This window comes from Ochotona princeps, chromosome 2 (genome assembly GCF_030435755.1).
Source record: "Ochotona princeps isolate mOchPri1 chromosome 2, mOchPri1.hap1, whole genome shotgun sequence".
Lineage (NCBI taxonomy): Eukaryota > Metazoa > Chordata > Mammalia > Lagomorpha > Ochotonidae > Ochotona > Ochotona princeps.
The window spans coordinates 38765057-38788731 of NC_080833.1; the positions used below are offsets into that span (position 1 = coordinate 38765057).

The 23675-nt window shown below is 45.4% G+C and overlaps 1 protein-coding gene across 3 annotated transcripts in view; it reads right to left on the bottom strand.

Moving 5' to 3' along the window:
* The window catches only part of BEND5 (BEN domain containing 5), a 1156480-nt gene that overhangs the window by 189573 nt on the left and 943232 nt on the right, over positions 1-23675 (bottom strand). Inside the window, exon 1 of one of the 3 annotated variants that reach the window (XM_004598484.4) lies at positions 6832-7229. The exons of the other annotated variants lie outside the window; for them this stretch is intronic. Within the exon in view, the coding sequence (XP_004598541.1) occupies positions 6832-7057 (226 nt within the window). The 5' untranslated portion in view covers positions 7058-7229. Of the gene's footprint in view, positions 1-6831; positions 7230-23675 lie in introns of those variants that run through there. 3 annotated transcript variants of the gene reach the window in all.

Below are 23675 nucleotides of genomic sequence, written 5' to 3' on the forward strand. Positions count from 1 at the left end.
GAATGAAAGTGTAGCACCAAGCTATAAGTCTTTTCTGTCAACACTCATCTACTCACTCCATTCTTGCCCCACCATCCACAATGGAGCTTGTTTTCTGGCCCTTATTTTGCTTACTGGATGCCAAAAACATGAGTCCGACCATTCCTCCATGAAGCAAAAAAGTAGAAATTGGAAACTGCCAAAATACCATCCATGTAAACCCTTTTTCCCTGTTATATTAGGATATTTTAAAGATATATTTATTTTATTAGCGGCAGAGAAGGAGAGAGAGAGAGAGAGAAAATTCCCATCTGCTGATTCAGTCCCTAAGTGTCTGCAGCACATCCCATATCAGAGTGTGGGCTCCATAGGCAGCTCTGGTTCCTGTCTACAACCTCCTGCTCACACGCTTAGCTTACCTATCCTGTCTCTCACCAGTGAGCTCTGAGGAAAAGGCAGTTGCTCTGAAATTAAAACAAAACAAAACAAACCCTTCTATCTGGGACCCAAAGACTTTTCTCCTTGCTTGATCTGAAGGACTTCTTTGCTGGTCATCCTTGGATTCTTCCTCCATCTCACTGTTTGTTCCCACTCACTTTCTGGGGTTTTTCCTCAAATGCACCTTGAAACTTTTTGAAAGCTGGTGTTCTAAAGATCCTGCTCTACACACCCCTTTCTTTCTGCACCTTCTCCCACTCTGATGTCACCTGTTCCATAGCTAACAACTTCCCAATTAGTATTGTCATTCTGGAGGGCTCTTCTGACCTTTGGACCCCATGCCCACTTACTCTCCTGGTATCCACAACATGTCCCATACTAAACTCACCATTTCCCCTTTTGCTGTACCTCCCCCACTGCCCCACACAACCCCAGGAGAAAAAAGATCCAGATAATCACATCATTGTCATACACAGGATCATAACCCTTCACTAAGTTTCATGAGTTCTTCTTTAATCCCTCTGTTTCATCACCTCCACCACCTAGGTTACACTGTGGTAGCCTAGTGGCTGAAGTCCTCACCTTGCATGTGCTGGGATCCCATAAGGGCACTGGTTTGTGTCCTGGCTGCCCCACTTCCCATCTAGCTCCCTGCCGGTGGCCAGGGAAAGCAGTAGAGGATGGCCCAAGGTCTTGGGACCCTGTACCTGTGTGAGAGACCCAGAAGAAGCTCCTGGCTTCAGATTGGCTCAGTTTGGGCCATTGGGGAGTAAATCAATGGATGGAAGATCTTTCTTTCTGTATCTCCTCTCTGTAAATTTGACTTTCCAATAAAAATAAATCTTAAAAAAAAAAAAGGATATGCACTGAGAGTGGAAGCCAGTAAGCACTAAGAATTTGGTGGGTGAAAAAAACAGAAAGAAAATCTCAACACCGACTCCTCCAACGTGAGGCTGCTGACCTAATATCACTCAATACTTGCAGAATTTAAACCAACCAAAGGAAACCTGCAGCAGTTATATCTTCCTGGTAACAAGGTTGCATAGAGCTTTTGTTCCTATGGAGCTTGTAAGACAAAGATGTCAGGCATACCTAGAAAGAAAACTGGTTTTGCAGCCGGAAACCTCAATCTGAATTTCACTTTTTTTTTGGGGGGGGGGGCTGTTTTTAAAAACAAACAAAGAACTGTGTGTACTTGAATGAGAAACATCACAGGAAAAAAGCCAGGCTTCCACTCAGGACAGTTCTTTCAATCTGCAGACCAGAACTCTGAAGCACACAACTAACAAATCTGTGGCTCTCTTAATCCTAGCAGACTGAATCGCCAGTGGATAACATTCCAGGAGAATCTGCAAGCAGATGACAGCAGGCAAGTTCCAGTCTTTGCTCCAATGCATATCAGCAGAACATGTCAAAGCCTAAATTAAAAGTTTTTGCTTTTGTTGGCAGTCACCCACTGATGACACGCAACAATCTTTGCATATGAAATAGGCTAGTCCCCTGCTTTGCTTCTAACTTTGTAGAAGTTCCAAGGCATTTCTGGAGCAAGTGATCTATTTGGACTGACAATGCCAAGCTGGGACCTGAGCCCTGAACAAGCTAAAATTACCAACGCAAGAAGAAAGTGGCTTTGGAAGCGATTTCTCCCCAAGTGTGGGGATTCTTACAGTCAAGGGAGTGATAAGGAATGTTGACTTCTTCCAGATAAACAAAGTTGAATGAAACCCCAAAATCCTGCTGCAGGTTTCGGGTTGCATAAACAAGTGGTTGCCACAAATGCTCCTGCCCATCCTCTATGCCTTACTATCCTTTTGCATAAAAATGCACCTGACTTCCTGAAACTCTGTATTAACACAGTTGTCCAATGCTGACCATGCTTGGCACTGTGGGTGCAGAGAAATGGGAGGCAGGCCCTGGTCTAACAGAGTTCACTGCCTGGCACGAAGAGAGGTACACTCAGGAGCAACCAAAATTAAGACACAAGTGCTCAGGCTGATGAGACAGAATAAGCAAGGTGAAAAGAAGGCTGTGAGTATGGGAAGGTCTCAGCTGGAGAAAGCAGAGACATGAGTGGCTCTGAGGCAGGCTTTTCCCAGTTTATTTTGTCTACTGTTCCATTATGGCCCCAGCAGGCTTGACAACAAAAACCTGCACATGTCTGTTTTTCCCACCAGAAGGTGAATTCTGCCTGGGCAGAAGTCCCATGTCAGACAGGGGTGTATGAGTGTGTGTTCACATAATAGCAAGCAAGGCACACCACAGGTTTAGGGGAAGAGGGAAGAGGAGGTGAAGCTGAAGTAAGGTGGAGCTGGGGGGCTGGGACTGATGGTGGGACGTGGCTCTGGGGGGCTGTGAACGCCACACTAAGCAGCTGAGGTTTTATTCAGTAGGGGATAAGGAGCTGTAACAGGTGCTAAAGAGAGTGACTGATTGACTGAGACTGTGTTTTACAAGGTGATCCTGAAAGCAATTTGGAAAATAGAGCAGGGAGATGAGCTGATCAATTGCAAGGCTGCTGTGTTGGTTTAGAGGAGTGAGAAGTGAAGCCGACCTGAATGCAGTCAATGTTAATGGAACTGGAAAAGAAAAGCTTAAAAGAGGAACTTCAAAGCCTTTCTACAACTGGGCCCATCTCTGTGCTTCCTTGGTACTTGGCTTCTCCAATCTACACACTCGCTAAGGATGGTGCTCACTTCTTCCTCATCAACATGGCCCCTGCAGAAACCCATAAATAGCAGTACCCCAAACATAACCCTGTCTCTCCTGGATCATGCTGTCATTTTAACCACAAGACTTCAGGTACAGTGGGACACTGATGTATCCACTTATTACAGCACAGGGACTGTCACATCCTTGTCAGAAGCAGTAAGGGGACATTTGACCTCACAGGCAGTTTAGTGCACCCAAACAACCATAATATAGCATAGATGTTTAGATAGAATGACATGGAATCTTAAGGTTTTTAAGCCTAGAGAAGCCACTTTTGGTCCCCTAAAAATCAAAATTCAATCTTGATCCCTAATAGTGAACCCTTCAAATGGACAGTTCTATTTCACTATCTGCTTGTCAAACAAATGAGTAAGGAGACAACAAAGTGAAAGGTGAGGCAAGCCTTGAATTATGTGGGTCCTCTATGGGAGATGGACACCCTTTGAGTAGATTTCCTTAAGCAAATGGTAACCGACTGGCTAGGGCTGCCTCTGTTGGAGGGAGCTTGATAATTGATGAAAAGCAAGAACAGAACAGATTTGAAAACTCAGTAGCTAACATTGTTCTCCAGCTTGAAAACTTGCCTTGAGCCATAAGCCTTATGAAAAGTGTCATCATTTCCTTCCACTCTTTCTATACCAAGCTGTGCGGCTGATGGGAATACTGACTACTTTAGAAAGAAACTACCAGACATGGCACGGTGGCTTGGTTGGCTAATACTCCCTCTTCAATTGCTGGGATCCCATATAGACACCGGATCGTGTTCCAGCTGCTCCACTTTCCATCCATCTCCCTGCTTGTGGCCTGTAAAAGCAGTAGAAGATGACCCAAAGCCTTGGGACCCTATACCCATGTGGGAGACCTGAAGGAAGCTTCTGGACCCTGGCTTCGAACTGATTCAGTGCCAGTCATTGTGGCAGCTTAGGGAGCGAACCAGCAGACAGAAGACCTTAGTCTCTCCTTCTTTCTGTAAAATCTGCCTTTCCAAGATAAACAAATAAGTAAATAAATTTTTTTAAAAAAAGGAAAAAAGAAAAAAAAGACTGCCAAGCGGGAGCCTGGCACTGGAGGAGCTGTGTTCAAACCATTCATTAGTTGTGTAACTACAGGGAAATCTCTCAGCCTTAATAGTCTCACCCGTAAATCTCAAATCACAACCACACCTACAATGGGCCACACAGAGATGGTGCACAAGCAGGTAAGACTTGCCCAAAAAAGGGGGCGATGTGGTAGTTCCTTGTGCTGCCATTGCAGCTTGTTAAGAAAGGGGCCATTTACTAGGGTCTCACATTTGCTGGAGCTATGGGGTAAGTAAGGCACCACATGCTGCAGTAGCTGGCATTGATATTTCCTGGATATAAGGAGCTTTGTGCAAGCCCAAGAAAAACTAGGAAAGTAACCACTGAAAGCCGAACCGCAGCCCAGATACCCTCTCTGAAACCATGAACTGGCGTTGGATCGATGAACTAACGGCTCCGCACCAACACGAAGCCATTGGTGCTCCTCATCAGAGGCGGCCCCCTCATGCCAGGTGCTACCTGTGTGGGGATGCTGAAATTCAGGAGATGCCAGATGCGCTCCTTGAGACGAGATTGCTGTAAGCAATGCTCTCAGGGCCACCCAGCTGAAGTCAAGATGGCTTTTGAGACACACAGGAGAGTTCTTCCAGGATAAGTGACTTCCCAAGCTCAACCTGTCCTTTTCAAATCAAGTCATGTGACTTTAAGAATTAACCAGCTGACTGCAATTACTAATGTGGCCTGTCCAACCTCAAGCTGTCTGTTTTCAGCTTTCATCTACCAAGGGGGTAGGAGGACACTGCAAGGAGGTGGGAAGAAGTACTTCTCAACTCACTTTGCTCAAACTGACACCACCCTGCTTGTCTCTATCTGTTCTGCCAATTTCCAGATGCTGCCTGGATTTTAAATTTCTTCTTCTTTTTTTTTAATCGCCTCAGAGACTCACCAACACCCCAACTTGAAGGATGAGTAGTCAGTAAGGTTGAAATGCATGCTTCTCAGGCCAAAAGCTAATGCAGTTTCTGAGGACTTGAAGAACAGAGCTGGTGGGGGCTGCCAGCTGCCTAGGAGACCTCTTTGCAGTGCCTGAGTTTGCTGAGTGAATGGGCGGGTAGATGGCTGGACAACCTCTGAAGGAGGAAAACAGCCACCACACACATCACATTCCCTCTCCTAGGACCCTCCAAGTCTGGGGAGGAGATGCAGCTTTAAGAGGCATGCTTTCTTTTCTTGTAGCCAAAAGAAGGGTAGGGTTACCACCTGGTTATGGGGCTCTCAAGGCGCTCCTCTTGGGGAATAATTTCCCAGTCCCTCCCCTAGGCAATTAAAAGCAAGCAAACAAGATAAAACCTAATAAACTACAAACCGTTCCATTCTCTGACACCCATCTCTCCTCGCTCAGATCTTCTGGGTCCTCAGAGGCGCTGCCCTCCACACCCCTTCATTAGCTTGTCAGGAAGGAAGCAAGGAAAGGGCCCCAGGGTGCTCTTCATCAGTCTCCAGTTCTTCCACTAGACTCCTGCAAGCTGAAGTAGTGGCAAGGAATTGGAGCCATGCAGCTGAGCGCTCATGCACTGCTAACTTGCCACAAGACCCTGGGCAAATCACTATGATAGGTGCACTGGCTTCCTCTTTTAGGCTGAACAAGGGGGGAAAAAGCAAAGGAACCCAACACAACAAACACAGAACAAAACCCAGAAAAGTCCCCACACAAGAAAACACTAGCAATGCCTTCATTGCCATTCTCACCTTCGGGGCTCTCTTCCAGGTAGCTGGCAGGTGGATCCTAGGGTACTTCCCAGCAGGTCTCCAAAGGGGAGGAGGACACTTTTCTCTGCGTGTGTGAGCCCAAGCCTCTTAGAACCAGCTTGGGGAGAGACCCAGCCGTGTTCTTTATATGAAGGGAAAAGTGCCTTGGCACAGCAGGAGGAACACATGTGTAGCAGGCTGATGGGCGGGTCTTGTCTTCTCACCTGCTGAACCTAGGGATCCTCATCTGTCTGACAGGAATGAGGTCACCTGTCCTACTTGTGGCTCAGAGTCCTGTGACAGCGCGGATGCCAGGTCTGGTCTTAACCTGATCTAGAAACTCTAGGTTGGTCCCCCATCACACTCAGGGAGCCTTCTGGGAGATTCAGAAAGGGAGTTAAGGCCAAGGGCTGCCAAGGGAGAGGGCAGGATGGTGGCACCCAGTGCCCTGAGGTTCAAGGCCTCCTCCTTGTCCTGCCCAGTGACAGCAGAGCCACGATCAGCCAAGGGACCTAGAGCGACTGAAACTCCTCACTCCAAGGAGATGGCAAGGGTCCTGGAGGCAGAGGGCTGAACACCTTGAGAAACTTGAGACAGAAAGGCAGGAACTGGAAGAGATAGGTAGCCAGAAGGTGAGAGGGAAAAGAAATGCCACTGTAAGCAGGAGGGGAGAAGAAGGGAGAGGAAGGGAAAGTGCCAGAGCAGAGAGAACACAAAGAGGACAGCCCGCAGACAGACTGACAGCGCGGGAGAGTCGCCCAAACCTACAAGACAAAGGGGACCCGCGGGCCTTTTTAACTGGTCTGGCCTCCTGGAGTCACCCGCTTCCCGCACGGCAGTGAAGTCCCCCGGGGCTGGAGTGCGTGCCAGCTCCCCGGGGGGCTCCCAGGCACCCCGGCCCCAGCCCCGGCCCCTCTCGGCCCGCCCGCCCGCTCACCTGCCAGCGCCAGGATCTGGGCCTTGTGCAGCAGCAGCGCGCCCCAGTCGCGGGGAGCACGCGGGGGGCTCTCGGGCCCGGTGCCCAGCTCCTCCGGGCCCCTGTACACGGCGTACACCTTCTGGTTGTCAAAATCCAGCCGCGAGCGGGGGCTGAAGTCGCGCACGCACGACACCGGCAGCGCGTAGCAGACGTTGTCCTCCAGGAACCGCACAAAGGCGTACATGGTGGGCGCCGGGGGGCGGGCCCCGCTCGTGGGCCTGGGCAGCCCGCGGGGCGGGCGGGCGCGGAGCTGGGGAGCCGGCGGGGGGCGCGAGCGGCGCGGCCGGGCTCCCCGCGGGACCCGGGCTCCCCCCACTGTTATTGTTCCCTGAAAGCAGCGCTCTGCCAATCGGCTGCTCTCGCCTGGGCGCGGAGCTGGGAGGGAGGGGGAGGGCGCGCGGGGCGGATGCGGGGGAATCGGGAGCTGCTGCCGCTCCACAGTCAGACCCGAGCAATCAGCGCCGGAGCGCGGGGCGCGCGGAGATCCGGGCGCTGAGCGGGGCAGACGCACCCACCACAGGTCGGCCGCTTGGACAGGTCGCGCGGTGACCGAGCCTGGTGACCCAGCGCCGGAGCGTGTGGGCGAGACGACACACACGGGGTGCTGGGTGCTTGGAATCCCGAGGTGTGAACTTGTGGCAACAAGTTGGGAGTGCGTGTCCTGGAGCCACCGCCCGGGACAGCCCCCCCCACCTTGGTCAGTTCGCAACTCCCTACATCTCCCCCTTCCAGCCCCCCCAAAAACATACTTTTTCTTTTCTTTCTTTTTTTTCCCTCCCCCAGTGCCGGTAAGGAGGGTCGGTCATTTAGAAAGATTTTCCCAGAGCTGCCAAACTAGTTTGGACCACCACGGGGACTTCTGTGGGATTTCCAGTGGGGTCTGCTGGCCCCAACTTGGGCACGACTTGTCAAGTGCCAAGTGGGGGTGACGCCGCTCCCACGCCCTGCCCTCCTGCCTTCCCATCCCTTGGGATGAAGCAGGGAGTGGAGAGGGCTCAGGTGAGACCACACCCTGGTTTAGGGGTTTAGGGCATTGAGGGGCAGAGCAGGTTACTGTGCGCCTTGAAATTAGTAGGCCTTGGCCCTTGGGAGTCTGCAGGGGCTGGAGTGCCCTCAGACAAGCTAGGAGCACAAACCGAGACAGCTGACTGACCTCCGGCCTCTGCCTTCTTTCTTAGGAACCCCAAATTCGCATCAAGATGCTGCACCTCTCAACTCACACAGGAATGCCTCTGAGGCGGCCAGCTGTGAATCAGGTGTGGCTACTCACAGCAGGATGCTTAGCCCAGACCAAGCGCTGGGCAGGAGCTTGGTGAATCTGGGGTGAGGAACAGCAACACATGCAAACCACACATCGCTTTCATGCAGTTAATCTGAGTTTGCTGCAGATGTGCTAGGAGACTGGGTCATCTGCTGGGCCCGGCAGTGAAGAGACGGAACCATACACCTTGCAGTGTCAGTGCATCAGAGCTTGAGTCTCAGCTCTTGATTCTGGTGTTAGGATGAGTTTACTGTGTGGATTCCATGCCTTCCCCATCCTCACATACCCTCTGATCTGCTATGGGGGTAGTATAAACATTTAAGAAAGTAATGACAGTGAGAAGTGTTCTCACACTGGAATGCTGAATGGAGGAGGCAGATTCAGTTAAAAGCTATACTTTCTAAAAGTTAATTTTACTGGATTAAACCTGTACAGATGAAGAGTAAGTGTGCCAAAATGTTGGTCGTGATTCCCTTGGCTGTTTAGTAGTGGCGCATACTTTTATTTGCCCTATATTCTTTATACTTATATTCTTGGTCCTAATTCTTATAATGAAGTAATAGCTTTTTAATTTTAAAAATTGAACTTTATAAAACGAATCACTGTGTTCATGTTTCAGATCGGCATTCATGAAGCAGATAAGCCCAACCCCCAAAGTATTTCACTGTGGTTTTGTCAGTACATTGTACAGGTGAATCCCATAACTTAGACGCAATTGTACAGTATCATGTTCCTTTAAACTAATCCATACCAGCCAGACGTGACTCCTAGGTTGTGCTGCTGCAGATATGTGTGCTAAACTGACCCACAGGCTTGTGGGAAAAAAAAAAAGAGTAAACACCTTGAGTTGTTTCGTGATTATGATGTCTTTGGACTGGTCTTCGATGAGTTTTCATTTTGAGAATACATTCCTAAGGCATTCAGGGAGAAGTAATGTGAAGGAAGATTTCTGATCATGTACAAGATGGGTCATGCCGAGTTGGCTGTGTTTAAGGAAATCCAGGGTATGTTTGCAAAATTCTGTCGGGTAACATCACGAGCAACTTTTCTTCATCTCAGTTGGAGGGGTCCCAAAATATATGACGAGTCTCAACTCTCATTGCCTTCCTGGACACATAAACCCTCTGACCTTTCCAAGGTAACGTGTTTTAGCAGGTTTCCAGTCATGGTGCTTGCTTTGCCTTCATTCTGGGGACTCCTTTGTCCTTAAGAGCCTGGTGACCTCAACTCACCGGGAAACCAGCTCCCCTATGTCCTCTATGAAGCATTCCCAGTCACTCACAGTCCTCAGGCCCCGGCCAACTCTTTCTACTATTTGTTCCAGCATCTTTTGTCTTTCCTCACCTGAACCAAAGCTCTTTGAGGGGAGACAAAGGCTGAGTAATTTCAGCATCCCAGGTCCCTCGCACTGGGCTGGGAAGTCAATGTTTACAGAACAAATGTGTTAAAGAAAGACACAAAGACAGCATGAATAACTAACCTCTTGCATGATGTTTCTTGAAAAGCCTATTGCTCCTTTTTAGAGTTGGAGCTGAATCCTGACTCTGTCTTTCCCACTCCCAGTGACCAAAGGGCAAAAACACTGATTCCACTCTGTTTTGGAGACAGGGATATTCGCAAGTATCTTAAATGTCATGGCATCCTCAGGTTCAAATTCACTACCCAAGTCACTGTAAAACACTTTTCAAAAGGGGTGGGCCTTTTAAAAAGAACCCCCCAAAGAAGAAAAGAACACCAGCTACAGGATGCTGAGAGACACTCCTGGACAGCACTGGGAGATACCCAGTTTCTGCTTCTTCTGTGACTCGCATTCAGAGTACCAACAGCTCAGTGAAGAACCTACTGTGTGCCGCCCTCTGCCTCCCCTATTGTAGTGAAAAGGGTGCCAGAGTATTTCTTCCTTGACTATCAGACCATGGTTCCAGGCTTTATATGTACCAGAAACTCGAGATGCAAATGATTCATTGACTGACAAGAAAAGGTAATCCCAAAATACAGATTTCAGACTTCAAGAAGCAATCAAAAAGATCAAGTTCAACCAAATCATGATGAACTCCCCTCCTCAATATTCCTGCCAGATGGTCTTCACAACTGTCTTGACACAGGTCTAATGTCAGGAAGTTTCCTGCCACCCCTTAATTTTTCAACACCACCATCAGAAAGTTCTTTACCAGCATGGAAGCAGAATGTTACCCACTTCACTTCCTTTACCCGTCTCTTCTCATATAACCTGGTCTTGGTGATGATAATTATGATAACTACTTTTCCTGTAAAGCTTGCTCTAAACCATACATGCCAGACATGGCGTATACCTGTTCCCAGTTAATTTTACACAAAACCCATGACAGGCTTGAGATAAGTGAGACTTGTGGCAAAACAGTTTGTCTCTGGGAAAGGAGTTGTGGTCATATTTGCTGTTTAGTTCAGTTTGAAATAACATTACAGAAGGACTGGAGAGGAGGCACGCCTGGGGAGGAAGCCCCAAGGAGACTGACTCTCCTGTGTCACCCCTCCGATCTCTTCTTTCTGTTGGCCAAATGTACTTTGCTTCTCATCCAAGTCATTTTAATGGAGCAGAAAATGTACACATCTGGGGCAGCTTTGCAACTGTGTCTCTGTTATGCTGTCCTGTTGAGTTTCTCAGAGCCTGGATTTCGTGTCAAGCTCCTTCGGTTTAGCCAGCTGAGGCGTGTTCAGTGGCAGCAGCAGGACTTATGTTTCATATTACAGCATGGAATTCTCAGTGTACTTTGCAAAACTATTTTAAGGAGACCTGGGTTCTGTAAATTTTTAAAGCAACTGGAGCGTGTCTTTTTCAACCTCTCTGCTAATGATTGACCACATTTTTTCATGATTTTGCCTTTTTTCCTGTGATGTTTGATTTGCCTTTTCAAGTGTACTTTTTACATTTTTTAAGACTTTGGAGTAGTTTTGAGTTCAGGGCAAAATTAACAGGAAAGCACCAAAATTTCCAGCCCACCACTTACCTTTCCCTCCCACCACCCCAAGCATGACTCCCCTTTGTCAACACCCCCTTCTGGAGTGGCAGCTTTGTTATAACTGATGATCCTACTTGTCATACTCTCCCAAAGTACTTCACTTACATTAGGTGTTGTACTTTCAATAGGTCTAGTTAAGTGTGTAATGACATATATCCACCATGTTAGAGCCATACATTATGAAATCACAGAATATCTTCACTATCCAAAAAGCTCTGTGCTCTCTGTTCGGCCATCGCCATCAGCTCCAATTCCTGGCAAGATACCATTGATCTTTTTACAGTCTCCAACTCACCGAGTCTAAGTTTTCTTACCTGTGAGGGTTTGTAAGCATCACGGAAAAGTTATCTGTCCATCATGGTCAACTGCAGAATTCAAAATTATTCCACTCTTAGGTTCTATCCTCTGTGGTCTATCTGGTGGAGCCCTGACCTGTGAGTGTGTTTAAATTCCCAGATTATTTTAGCATCAGACAAAGCTGAGCACCTCAGAGTTAGAAGACCTTAACTAACTAAATAAATAACTCAGAGAAGATTTTAAGGTATTCTAGCTTAGGCACACAGGAAATTCTCAGCAAGTCATAAATGTTGTTTTCGGGTAAGATATACCAAGGCTTTGAAATGTCTGTATAACCCTGGGCAAATAATTTAACCCCTCTGAGTTTCTTCATCTGAAAATGGCAATGCCATTATGGCAGTGCACTGTAGTCATATGCCCTGGATCAAAGTCAGGATCCAACAAGGAAAGCCTACACTCACTAGTGGTGCGGCACTGAGCTAGTTTATCATTTCTTTCCAAGTGCCACATTTTTTCATCAGAATATTAGTACAAACCCATAGGGTTGATAAAAGTATGAAAATAACTGATCCATATAAAGTACTTGGTATACTGCCTGACACATGGTGAAGCCTCCAAACATTGTAGTTGCTATTAGTGTTTTATTATAACTGGTAATATAATTACTATCACAAGAGCACTTATCATGTTTGGACATAGAGGAAGGAGCCCAGTGAGTTTCTGTTGAAGCATATTGAATAAGGTAAGCTGAACAATGCTGTTTATTACCCCTAAAGCATCTCAGGATGCTTTCATCCTAGTGCTATCTCCTTTAACACAGAGTCTGTGGCCACAGATCAGTCTCCAAAGAAGCTATCATATCTCAAATGCTCAAGAGTCCCTGGGGTTGTCAGCCTCATCTGAATCTGCAGTCCACATTTCCAAAATACTGTGCTTTGGGCCATTCACCCCCCTCAAATGGACTTTTTTCTCAGTATATTCTTAAAGGAATTTAAAAAAAACTTTTATGCTTTTGATAACATGTAAAATGCAAAAGCATTCACAGCAACCTGACATGTTTGTGAATGTACATCTTAGCTTGAGGTTCAAATGAAATTTAACCAAACTGAAGTTTGACAGTCAGATTTCAGCTATGGTATGAGCTCATTGGGGGTCCCATGTGGGAGTTTTGATTGCAAAGACAATCTGAGTCTGCACTTTACTCTAGCACTATAGAACCTATAAGCCCCACACATTCACGTAATGCCGCCGCAGCAGTTAAGGATAGAAAGAAGTTCTGAAAAGGAGAGGTTATTACAAGGAAATGATATTTGAATTGGTTTTGAAAAGGAAACAACAAAAAAGTGGGTTACCTTTTAAAAAAACACAGATGCCTTGATTATGAATTTCAATGAGACAGCTGGTGTGGGAAATGGCCTCAAGTTCCCCTTATTAGCTCTCCTGTAATTTTTCAGGTGAAATGTTACTTCTTCAGAAAAGTCCTCTCCAACTTGGTACTCCCATCCCCCGTCCACAGACTTGCTCGGGGCCCTATTACATGCTTCTTACAGGTTTCTTTATGGACTCTACCATCGTGTATCATTACATTTATTCCATGTTGTATTGTCTCTGCCACTAGACCAAAAACTCCACAACAGAAGGGACCCCCAACTGCTTTCCTCACTAGTGTAGATTAGCTCCTCGCCTGGCACATGGGAAACTATGCAAACACTGAGTGAATGCACCTCTGAGACATAGTTCCTAGAACAGTCTCCCCGGGCAAGGCTCTTGAGTGCTCTTTTCATCCTTGAGTCTCACTGTTCTCTCCTGAGTATCTGTTTCTGTGCAGTCACAGTATCTTACTCACTCTCCGGCCCCAAACCAACAAAAGCCTGTCTCCACTGCTTCCCTGAGCACTACTAGATGTTTGGAAATTTTCACATTACTGAGAGGTAACAAATTGAGAATAATCATAGAAAAACGCACACCTCCAGCTGACAATCACATATATGCTAATGCCAACAATAACACAATAGTATTGAGAGTCTCATTGACACAGTCCCTGGGTCTGTCAGAAACAGATTGATTATTCTGCTTTCTCCTTCGAGGCTAGTGTGTTTTCTGCCTTGCAGTTGGCTGGAAGTCACTGGCTCTGTGACCCTCCCCACAACCCATGGCAATTTCTGCCTTTGTCTTGCGTCTTCTGGTGATTTCAGCATTATTTGGGAGATGATGGGGCAAACTTTCCACACATCAGTTCTCTGCTCATGATGAGCTGATCCTGTGCCTACAAAATGCTGGCTCCTCACTGGTCCTTTTTTGGCCAGAGCACTGGCACCCTACATCTGCTCATCCCCAGGCTTCTGTTTGGTAATCTTAGGCTGCTGTAATGGGTGAAAAACACATAAGGGAACCTTCATGTAGTATTCAGCAAACCATGTACTCGTGTTTTTCCCAAGAATGTCTCTTAACTATACCAGAAATTCAAAAGCCAAAGAAAAAAGTGCAGAACTAACAATTATTGATTTGGGACTATACTGGTTGCTTTACCTATTTGTTACCTATTTACCTCCATTTTTTTTTAAATGAGGAGGCTCAGTCTTAGAGAGGTAGAAGTTATTTATAGTCTGGAGAAGACTTGAACCTGGATTTCTTTAATTCAGTTGCTGGGTTTTGATGGTTGCTTTGAAATAGGCCTGGCCTCAAGCATTTCCAAAGGTGACAAGCAGCTGAACTGTCTGTGTAATTTAATCTTTACTCCCTTAGGCTTAAATCCATACCTAGAAACGTGAGAAATAGATCTTATGCGAAATGTATTTCTTGGCCTAAGAATTCATAACTTGGGTAACTAATAATTCTATGAATGTTGTTTCAGATTTGACTATATTGCCATGGTCTGTAACGCCAGAAACACAGAATTGTTCAGTTTTCTGAAGTTCTCAACTTATCAGCAGATTTCTACTCTCTTAGAATCTTTGTTGATGACCAACGACTTAGAACCTGTTGTGAGTCACCTGTTTTGGTAGAGTTAGTTGGAAGCATCACTGAACACACACACACACACACACACACACACACAAAGAAGAAGCTCAGAAAGCTCCAGTTGGGGTTATCTCTGTGAGAAGTATGAACCCCCCATGCCTCCCTCATGGCCTACAGAAGGATTTTCTTACTTAGCTATTGATTGGAGAAATAAAAGTAAGAATATACATGCAAGCTGTGAACTCATGAAATGCTTGCCTTTTCCCAGACTGTACCTATATTTTTTGGTTAGTATTAATGACAATTTGGGGGTGCAGGCAGGCACTTTGACCTGGTAGTTAAGATGTCACTGCTTGGGATCTCCATATCCCATAATCCTGAGTCCTGGCTCCACGCTTCATTCCAATTTCCAGCTAATACACAGTCTGCAATGATTCAAGTAATTAGGTCCCTTCCACCCATCTGGGAGACCCAGACTGAATTCCTGGCTCCTGGATTTTGCCTGACCCAGTCCTCTCTGTTGTCTTTCAATCAATCAATCAATCAATCAATCAAAAAGTCCTAAGTGATAACTACTATTATTTTTATCTCTTGTTAAATCTTAGGAAAGCAAGGAATAGAGATGTTAGGTAATTAGTCCAAGGCCACATGGGAGTAAATGGTGAAGCCAGGATTCAAATCTAGGCTGTTTAACTCTGGATTCCCAATTGTGGATTTTTTATTCCAATTATTGCTTCCTAAGAGTCCACCTCTTGTTTCCTTGAGGGAATATGTACCCTTTTGTACCTCAGAGGGCCATAGGCTTCTTCTTCAGGCATGGTCAAACTATCTTCACTGATCTAGGGGAGCGCTGGCAGAAATTTGACTTTCCCCAACCACCCTGAAATTCTTTGATGGTTCACCCTGTGGTGGTGAGTGTGAATCTACCAGATGCAATCTTGTGTATAGGGATGACTCTCTTGTATTTATTCCAAAACACTTTATTTAGCAGCATAAAGGGTCACCTGTTAATGCTATCCAAAATTAAACTGTTATTGACTTCCAATTGTTTACATTATGATTGGGAAATGACTCATATACACAACATACATCACATTTTCTTTTGAAAAAGGCCCCAGGTGCTTCCTTCTCCCCTTCTTTCCTGATCTTCACCACCTCTACCCTGTTCCTGCCCCGTCAGAATAAACCTCCTAAGATATCAAACAAAAAAAAAAAAAAAAAGAAAGAAAAGAAAGTTGCTTTCAATTTATTCTTTTAGTGCTTAAGGTGGATGTTCTGGGCTGCAGACTATGAGAACTCTGCATCCCTTCTTATTATTGGGCGCATCTTTATCATAATAGAAAATAGTTGGCAAGATAGAGGAAGAAGAAATGGTCAGTTAAGGGTGAGGCAATTTTTTTTCTAAAGCATAGGGATGGGCCCGGCGGCGTGGCCTAGCGGCTAAAGTCCTCTCCTTGAAAGCCCCGGGATCCCATATGGGCGCCGGTTCTAATCCCGGCAGCTCCACTTCCCATCCAGCTCCCTGCTTGTGGCCTGGGAAGGCAGTCGAAGACGGCCCAAAGCTTTGGGACCCTGCACCCGAGTGGCAGACCTGGAAGAGGTTCCTGGTTCCTGGCTTCGGATCGGCACAGCACCCTCCCGTTGCGGCTCACTTGGGGAGTGAAACATCGGATGGAAGATCTTCTTCTCTGTCTCTCCTCCTCTCTGTATATCCGGCTTTCCAATAATAATAATAAAAAATCTTTAAAGCATAGGGATGGACAGGAGAGATATGCACACACTGATATGTCAGATTCTCGATAAAGTGGCCATGGGCACAGTTACCCCAGTTGGTAGGCGGCACAGTACCTGGCAAGAGCTCTAGCTCCCACCCTGCTAACATGTGCTGCGCATTGCTAGGCCACCAGATAGTCTCTGACTGTTCAATTCTATGACCCACACTGGAGAAGTAGCATGGCACAGAAGAGGTACAAGGCAATGTAAAAAGTGAAAAGTACACAGACTTCAGATTCATATTTGGATTCATATCTGGATTCAATTAATTCAATTACTGTTTCATCACCAAAGTTCTATAGGATGTACCTGTCTGACTTCAAAATTTTTCAGATGTCACATAACATCTTACACGGCTAGCCTGGAGTCCACTGACACAACGTTTGCAAAGTGCCTGGCAGGCACAGTGCCTTTCCCACACGTTTCGAAAACATTCAGTTGCCCTTTTCATTCTCTTCTGAGAACGTCTCTATTCTTCTTCCTCTTTGCCAGAAGGTAGGATCCCGACAAGGATAGGCCCCTGGGACTCTCCTAATTTTGGATCAAGTATCCTTTCCCCTCTTTCCCCATTGTTCCTTCCTGGCCAATGGGGGCAGTTGTGGCTTGTGTAAGAAGGTTGGGCTCTCACTAGTATCTATACTTTCATCTTATGAAGTTTTGGGACTTAAGCTAAGTTTTGGGTTTCATTGTCTGCTTTTAAAGTCACATGTTGATTTCATATATTTAAAACATGCTTGGTGAAACACAGTGTTCTCAATCATTAAAAAAGAAAAAAAAACATGACTATGTATTGCCCCTCTGTTTCCATTTCTGCATTCTCTCATCTTCTCACCCGAAATTTTCTGATGCTTGCTTATGTGCTAACTCCTCTGAGACACTATCTGTGAGAATTTGGGCATGATTCTGAACTCTGCTAATAATGTCTTATGCTGTCACTCATTTATTTGTTACTGAACTATTTGGTGGGGCTTCATTCTGTGTAAGACTCTCTACATAATATGTGGGCTATAGTAGAGAACCAGGCCGAATTATAGTGTGATTACCCATAAAGTGAAAAACTTATAGACTTATAGACTGATTACCTATAAAATGAAAAAATAAAACTTGCTTCAAAATGAGATGTGTAGATGAAATAAATGTCTATAAAAGAAAATAAATGGCAAAAAAGAGGAATAAAAAGTCCTTGAGTCACTTACTCTACTCCTGGTAATGCTGAATGCTTGATGATGTATAATCTTTGTAATAACCTTGGCAAATCTGATGGTATGTTGGAGCTTTCAATTGACTGGGATGATACTCTGCTGGCTCTGTCTTCAGACCAGAGAGGGTATACCTAAGAAGCCGTTGAATTTGACTGGACAATAAGATGCTGGACTCTATGTTTGGTATATGCTTACAATGGGGGAATCTCAACTGAACTTGAGCTGTGGTTATGCAACAAGGTGGAGGAATCCACCATGGTGGGAGGGTTTGGGGAGGGGTGGGGAGAACCCAAGTACCTATGTAACTATGTCACATAATACAATGTAATTAATGAAGTAAAAATAATAAATAATAAAAAAATAACCTTGGCAAATCATTTTTTAAATTTTCTTTAATCTGAAAGGTATAGTTGCACATAGAGAGAGAGAGAGAGAGAGAGAGCGAGAGAGAGAGAGAGAGAGAGCGAGAGAGAGAGAGAGTAGTTCACTCTCCAAATGGCCGCAACAGCTATAGTTGGGCTGGTTCGAAGCTAGGACTTAGGAGCTTCTTCTGGGTTTCTCACATGGGTGCAAGGGTCCAAAGACTTGGGCCATCCTCCACTTCTTTCCCAGGCCATCAGGAGGGAGCTGGATTGGAAGTGGAGCAGGCAGGACTCGAACCATTGTGAATATGGGATGCTGGCACAGCAGACAGACACTTGCTCTGCTACACCATGGCCCTGGCCCTGGCCAGCCATTATTTAAAACCCATAATCTGGGATTTAGGTAAGGAAAGAGAGGGCCTACAGCCCTCACTCAATTCAAACTTGAAGTCCATGTGGTTGCCACTTGACTACATTTTGTCCCTCAATCGCAAACTCAACACTTGTCATTCAGTAGGTATGTTAATTTCCAATACAGATCACATGTAGAATCTGGGAGGCTGTACTCCTCTTGCTGATATATTTCATTGCACCAGTTTTGGGTTAGGTAGAGTAATGGTTACTTGAAGGGAAAAAAAATCAAAATCCTGTTGCCTTATTTCTTAGGAACTTTGTGGTCCTCTGGCAGCCAGAAGTCACCATCTCAGGAGGCAGCTGGGACTCTTGGCAAAAGGACCATTCTCTTTCTCAAGCCAAAATCCATCTCTGTTGCTATGACCCTTAAGGAAGAAATATTCTTTCTCCCCTTGACTCTTAGCACTCCCCAGGTGGAGGCAGACCTCAACTGCACAACACCGAATTACGTTTTTTTCCACTTGAGATGCTCAATGTGTCTATCCAAGGATAGGAGAGTCTGCCAGAAAATCTTCACTTAGGGCCTGCACTTTTTCAAGGAGCTGAAAACAGAGTAAGAAGTGAAATCATTGTGCTTATACTTTGCAACGGGGCTGAAAAACTGCCCCCAAGTTAAACAGTCTTGATCTATACACTCTTTTTCTCTTCCATGATTCTGAACAAGCAGGAGCGCAAAGCAGATTTTCCAGCCTAGCAGTTGAAGGCTGGCCATGAGTGCTTTAAGGTCATAAGCAAATACTTCTGATTAGTACCAAGAACAAGAAGGGCTATGCCAGGGATAACTTGTTAGCATTGAGGAGACTTGTGAGTGTTCCCAGATTGAAAAGACAGCGAAGGAGCAAAGTAGAGCCTTGCATAAAAAAAAAAAGAGGGGGGGAAGGTGGGAAAAAAAACAACTTTTCCTTGGCATAGAAAAATTTCATCCTGAAGTTCTTTTTTTGCCCCCATACTCTTGGCAATGTAACAAACACCTTAAAATAGTTATGAAACAGAAACAGATTCTATAGAAGCAGAAAACCAAGATGAGTGAATTCAGAGAACTTATAGCCCGGACTTCTCATTCTAGAAATGATGAAAAGAAGGCCAGAGGGTCAATGAATCACCCCAAGTCAGAATTTGTTATTGACCAAATCTGCACTGGAGGCCTGCTTCTAGTGGGCCTTTTCTCTGTCCTACACTGCATGCTTTCTCTTGATTACAGAAAAGACTTCAGTAAGAGGTGATCTCATTCCCAGGGTTTTAGCTTACCTAGTCCCAGAGATAGCTACAAGTCGGCATTTCTAAGATTTAACACTGGAAAATGCTCTATTAGCAGGACATAGATGAGCAGGCCTACTCATTCTCTTCTCTCAAGTGTCTCACCTCTTCAGGGTCTCTCCCCAACTATATTTCCATTTCCATGCTTTCCCCTCCCTATGGCCTTCTATGACCCCACCTCATTAAGAGCAATCTTCAACACTGTGGCCAAAGCAAAAACCCAGTTTGTTTTGGGAGCTTGCCCTAAGCATAGCTGAGTTAGCCTGCATTTAGAGGCTTTACTAAAAACAAAAAGAATGTAGCAATCAGAAATCAAACAGACCCAACTAAAAATGACAGCTCGGCATCCTTTCAGATGTACAGAACTAAGCCCGTCATTGACATGCTTGGTTTCCTCATCTGCGGGGTAAAAAACCTCCAGGTCACTGAGTAAGATTCAGTGACAGAGAGCACACAGAAAGCATTTAGCACACGTTTTTGCACACGAGGGGCACTGGTGTTCATAAAACACGAACCAGCTTGATTTACAAAGCACAGGTTTACTGTCAATCATGAGCAAAAACATCTCTTGGGACACCTTCTCTCTGCCAGGTCCTGTAGGAGGTGTTAGCCTGAGGCACTGGTCCTTATCCTGCAGGAAACAACTTTTTCATGGATCCTGGGGACTGAAATGTTTGTGTAAATAATGAATGTCTTCTGATGAGGTATGTGGAAGTTCTATCCCTTAATACAGGTGCATATGACCTTACTTAGAAACAGGGTCTTTGAAGGTATAGTCAAATCAAGATGAGATTGCTGGAGTGAACCATTATCCAATATGAATAATGTCTGTCTAAGGAGAGAAAAGGACTGCTCTAGCCAGAGACACGCCAGGAGTGATTCCTAATGACAAAGGCTGAGGGTGGAGTGATCAACAGCCAGCCGACTAGAGAACACCAGCGTCTCAGTGGCCACCATCAGAAATTCGGATGATGTGAGGGACAGATTTATCTGGAGCTTCATGGGAACAGCTCTGCTGATACCTTCTCTGGGACTTGTGACCTCCAGAACACATTTCCCCACATTTGGGGTTTGTGGCAGGAATCTATTTCAGCTGGAAGTCATAGAAAGGAGCAAATGTTGAATTACAACTTTGAAGTAACAGTTTCCTGAGCTGAGTCTGTTGTATTGACTATGTCAATTTGGTGAAACCAGGAAAGCTTCTTGGGAACCTGGGTGTTGAGGGAGATGGGCCTCAGTAGAAGTAGCTTGTCCAGGAAAAGGATACCTTGCCTGAGGAAGCTACGCGAGGCTTCCCAGAGAGAATAAGACTGACACCTGAAGGATGGCTAGCAACTCAGCAGCTATCAGAGGGTGGGAAGAGGGCAACACCACCTGGGCTACAGAGCCTACAGTGTGAAGAAGCAGACACATGTGAACTAGTTTTAGAATGCTTAGGCACGGCACATGTTTACACTGTGCTGGAGCTTGCTGCTGCTGCTGTCCCTCTGTCCTCGAGACCCTTTGCTTTGCTTTAATAATCCTCAAACTGCTTCTACTCAAAATGTCCCAAGAGAAGCAAGTCCTTCTTTTGTCCCTTGGCTGTACTCCTCATCCATTTGTTCTCTTTTGCCTTTCCCCACTTGGTAAACGGACCCTCGCCCCTACTAAAAGTCACAGGGTTCCTGCAGGCTCAACCCTTGGAAACTCTTTTCATCCTTGATTTACACAATCCTCTCTGAGCTTTACTGTCTATCCTACTGGAGGATCCTTACTTGGCAGAGGCCACCAGCTCCCCAGCTGTGTCCCCAGGCTGCATTCTTTCCAGCCAGGCCTCTCTGCCAGATAATTAATGATCTGTAAACAAATGCTTAATTGCACTGGGGGAGCACATGTTTAAAGAAACTTTGTGATAAAGCAAACATTCCTATTTATAATAAGAGGAACACCTTTCTCACAAATTCTCCTCCATCCTAAACTTAACACAGAATTGGACATTTTTTTTCCCCTTACGTTAAATCTCCAGCTCTTCTGCATTAGGAACCCCCACCCCCATAAAACAGAAGAACAAAACTCTGCCCAAGGGACAGATGGTGTTATCCTGGGGTTTATCTATGTCAAGTGCTTCCTGAAATACCTTGTTTTCTAAGTCTGGTTTCCTTTGGTTCTCAAACTCCATATATGCAGGCACTTAGGGGAGAATGAAAGCTTTGGGGAGAAACAGAAATAAATATAAATCTATTAAGAATCTAATATGTGCCTGGATCTTTCATTTTCTCTCATGAAATTCTTCAGAATGCTAATAACAACTACCCATTGCTAAACAAGTAAGTTGAATATTTTATTTAAGCCGGTAAGAGTTTGTAGGGAAGGACAACTGACATTGAAGGGAGTGTTTGAATGGAATATAATGAGATTATTATCTTTAAGCACATTGTTTTGAACTGGTTATGGTTTCTTGTCAGCCTTAATGCTCCTTTAGAGTGGATATGAAGTTGTCAGCTTGAGACCATGTTTTCTGCCTCACTGTGCGGATTCCCCAAGAATGGGCTGGCCAACTGGACTTGGCACACAGGTGCAGTGGAAATTTTTTGAGGCTGTGCTCTTGTGTTGGGAACGTGGGTTAGGTGCTGTTGGGGGAGAGACTGATCCAGCCACACAGGCCCTTCACAGAGGAAGCACCTTGGCTCTTCTGAAATCGAACCCTCTCTAGGGAGTTCGAAAGGGTGGTTTTTGCACAGTTCTTAATGCCTAGCTGTTTCAGAAAGGGGAAGCACAGCAACATTTTTAGAAAAGCTACTGAGGTGAGACGGAACCCACAGGAACACGCTCGCTGCCTGTTTGTCAGAAGATGCGTGGTGGTCACAGTGTACCTGCCGCCATGGCGGGCCTGTGCGCTGTCCTAGATTGTCAGTCTTTCCGTCTTGGAGAGTCCCTTCCTATCTGCACTTGCACAGGTTCCAATGTTTCCCAGCCTGTAAAAATAACAGCGGCCACCTTAGTCTCCTTACTCATTCTTGCTTCTCTCCTGATTACTCTCTTCTCCTCTCCTCTCTACAAGTAGTGAGCTTGTTGGAAGAAAGTGCGGCACACACTTATTGTCAGCATCTGCTCACCTTTTACCTGCTCAGCTCCACTGCAGTCGGGCATTTGCCTCTGTGCAACCTGCTCTGCCCTCCTGATTCACGGACTTTCTTTGGTCTTTCAGTAGCAGCCCATCTTTTCACACTTAACTTACTTCAAAAACATTTTTTTTCCTCATAAGTAATCTTGGTTGTATTAATTTATGTCTTCAATATTTTCGGTTTCTTTCATGGCTGTTCTTCCTCTATTTCAGCTGTCAGTATGCCTTGGAATTGTGCCTCTGATCTTCTCATCTTCTAAAGACTTCCCTCCTGAGCGCCAGGTACATTTGGATACGGCTGCATCCCAGACACCTGGACTTTAAGTTCTTAAGGGCATTTCAGATATTGCAAATCCATCTTTTCATACCTTTATCTCTAAGCCTGCTTCACAGTCCCACCATTTCTTCCTTAGTAAAGAGTGTCACCATTCACCCAAAAGTAAGAAAATCTGCAAGTCACTCTTCATTCCTCATGTCCACAGACATCACTCCCATGAACATCTCCCAAGTTCATTGATTTATCTTCTTCTCCATGCATCATAGTTCAATTCTTATTTCCCTACTCTTTCCATCCACAGTGCATGAAACCAGAGTGGCATGATCTTACTCAAATGGAAATCTGATCATACTTTGCTTAAAAATTTCCAAAAGTTTTTTTTATCTATCATCTATTTCCAGGGACAGTCTTGTACAGCTGGAGTCCTGTGTGGCCTATCCCCTACCAACTCTCTGGGCTCAACACATGCTATACACGCTTTCATTTTCTTTGCTTCAGCCAAACTGATTGAAACTTCTTCATCTCTTTCTCTTCCTCCTTCCATTCTCCCCACTACCTGTTCTCGTTCTTCTTCTTCTTTAAATTTCTTACTGGGAGAAAATTGTAGTTTCACATACAATTGTCATAGTAACCCACAGGGATCCTATACACCCTTCACTCTGCTTCCCCATAGTGGTAACATCTTGCTTCTATACTACAGTGTTACACTCAGGAAACTGACATCACTATAACTAATTGACTATTCGTATTTCACCAAGTTTACATGTTCCCATTTTGTATATTTGTGTGCACTTAGATCTATGTAATTTATCACATGGATAATTCATGGGAGCACCACCACTGAGACGACAGAATGGTTTCATCACAAAGATCAAACTGGTCTTTATGTAGTTCCT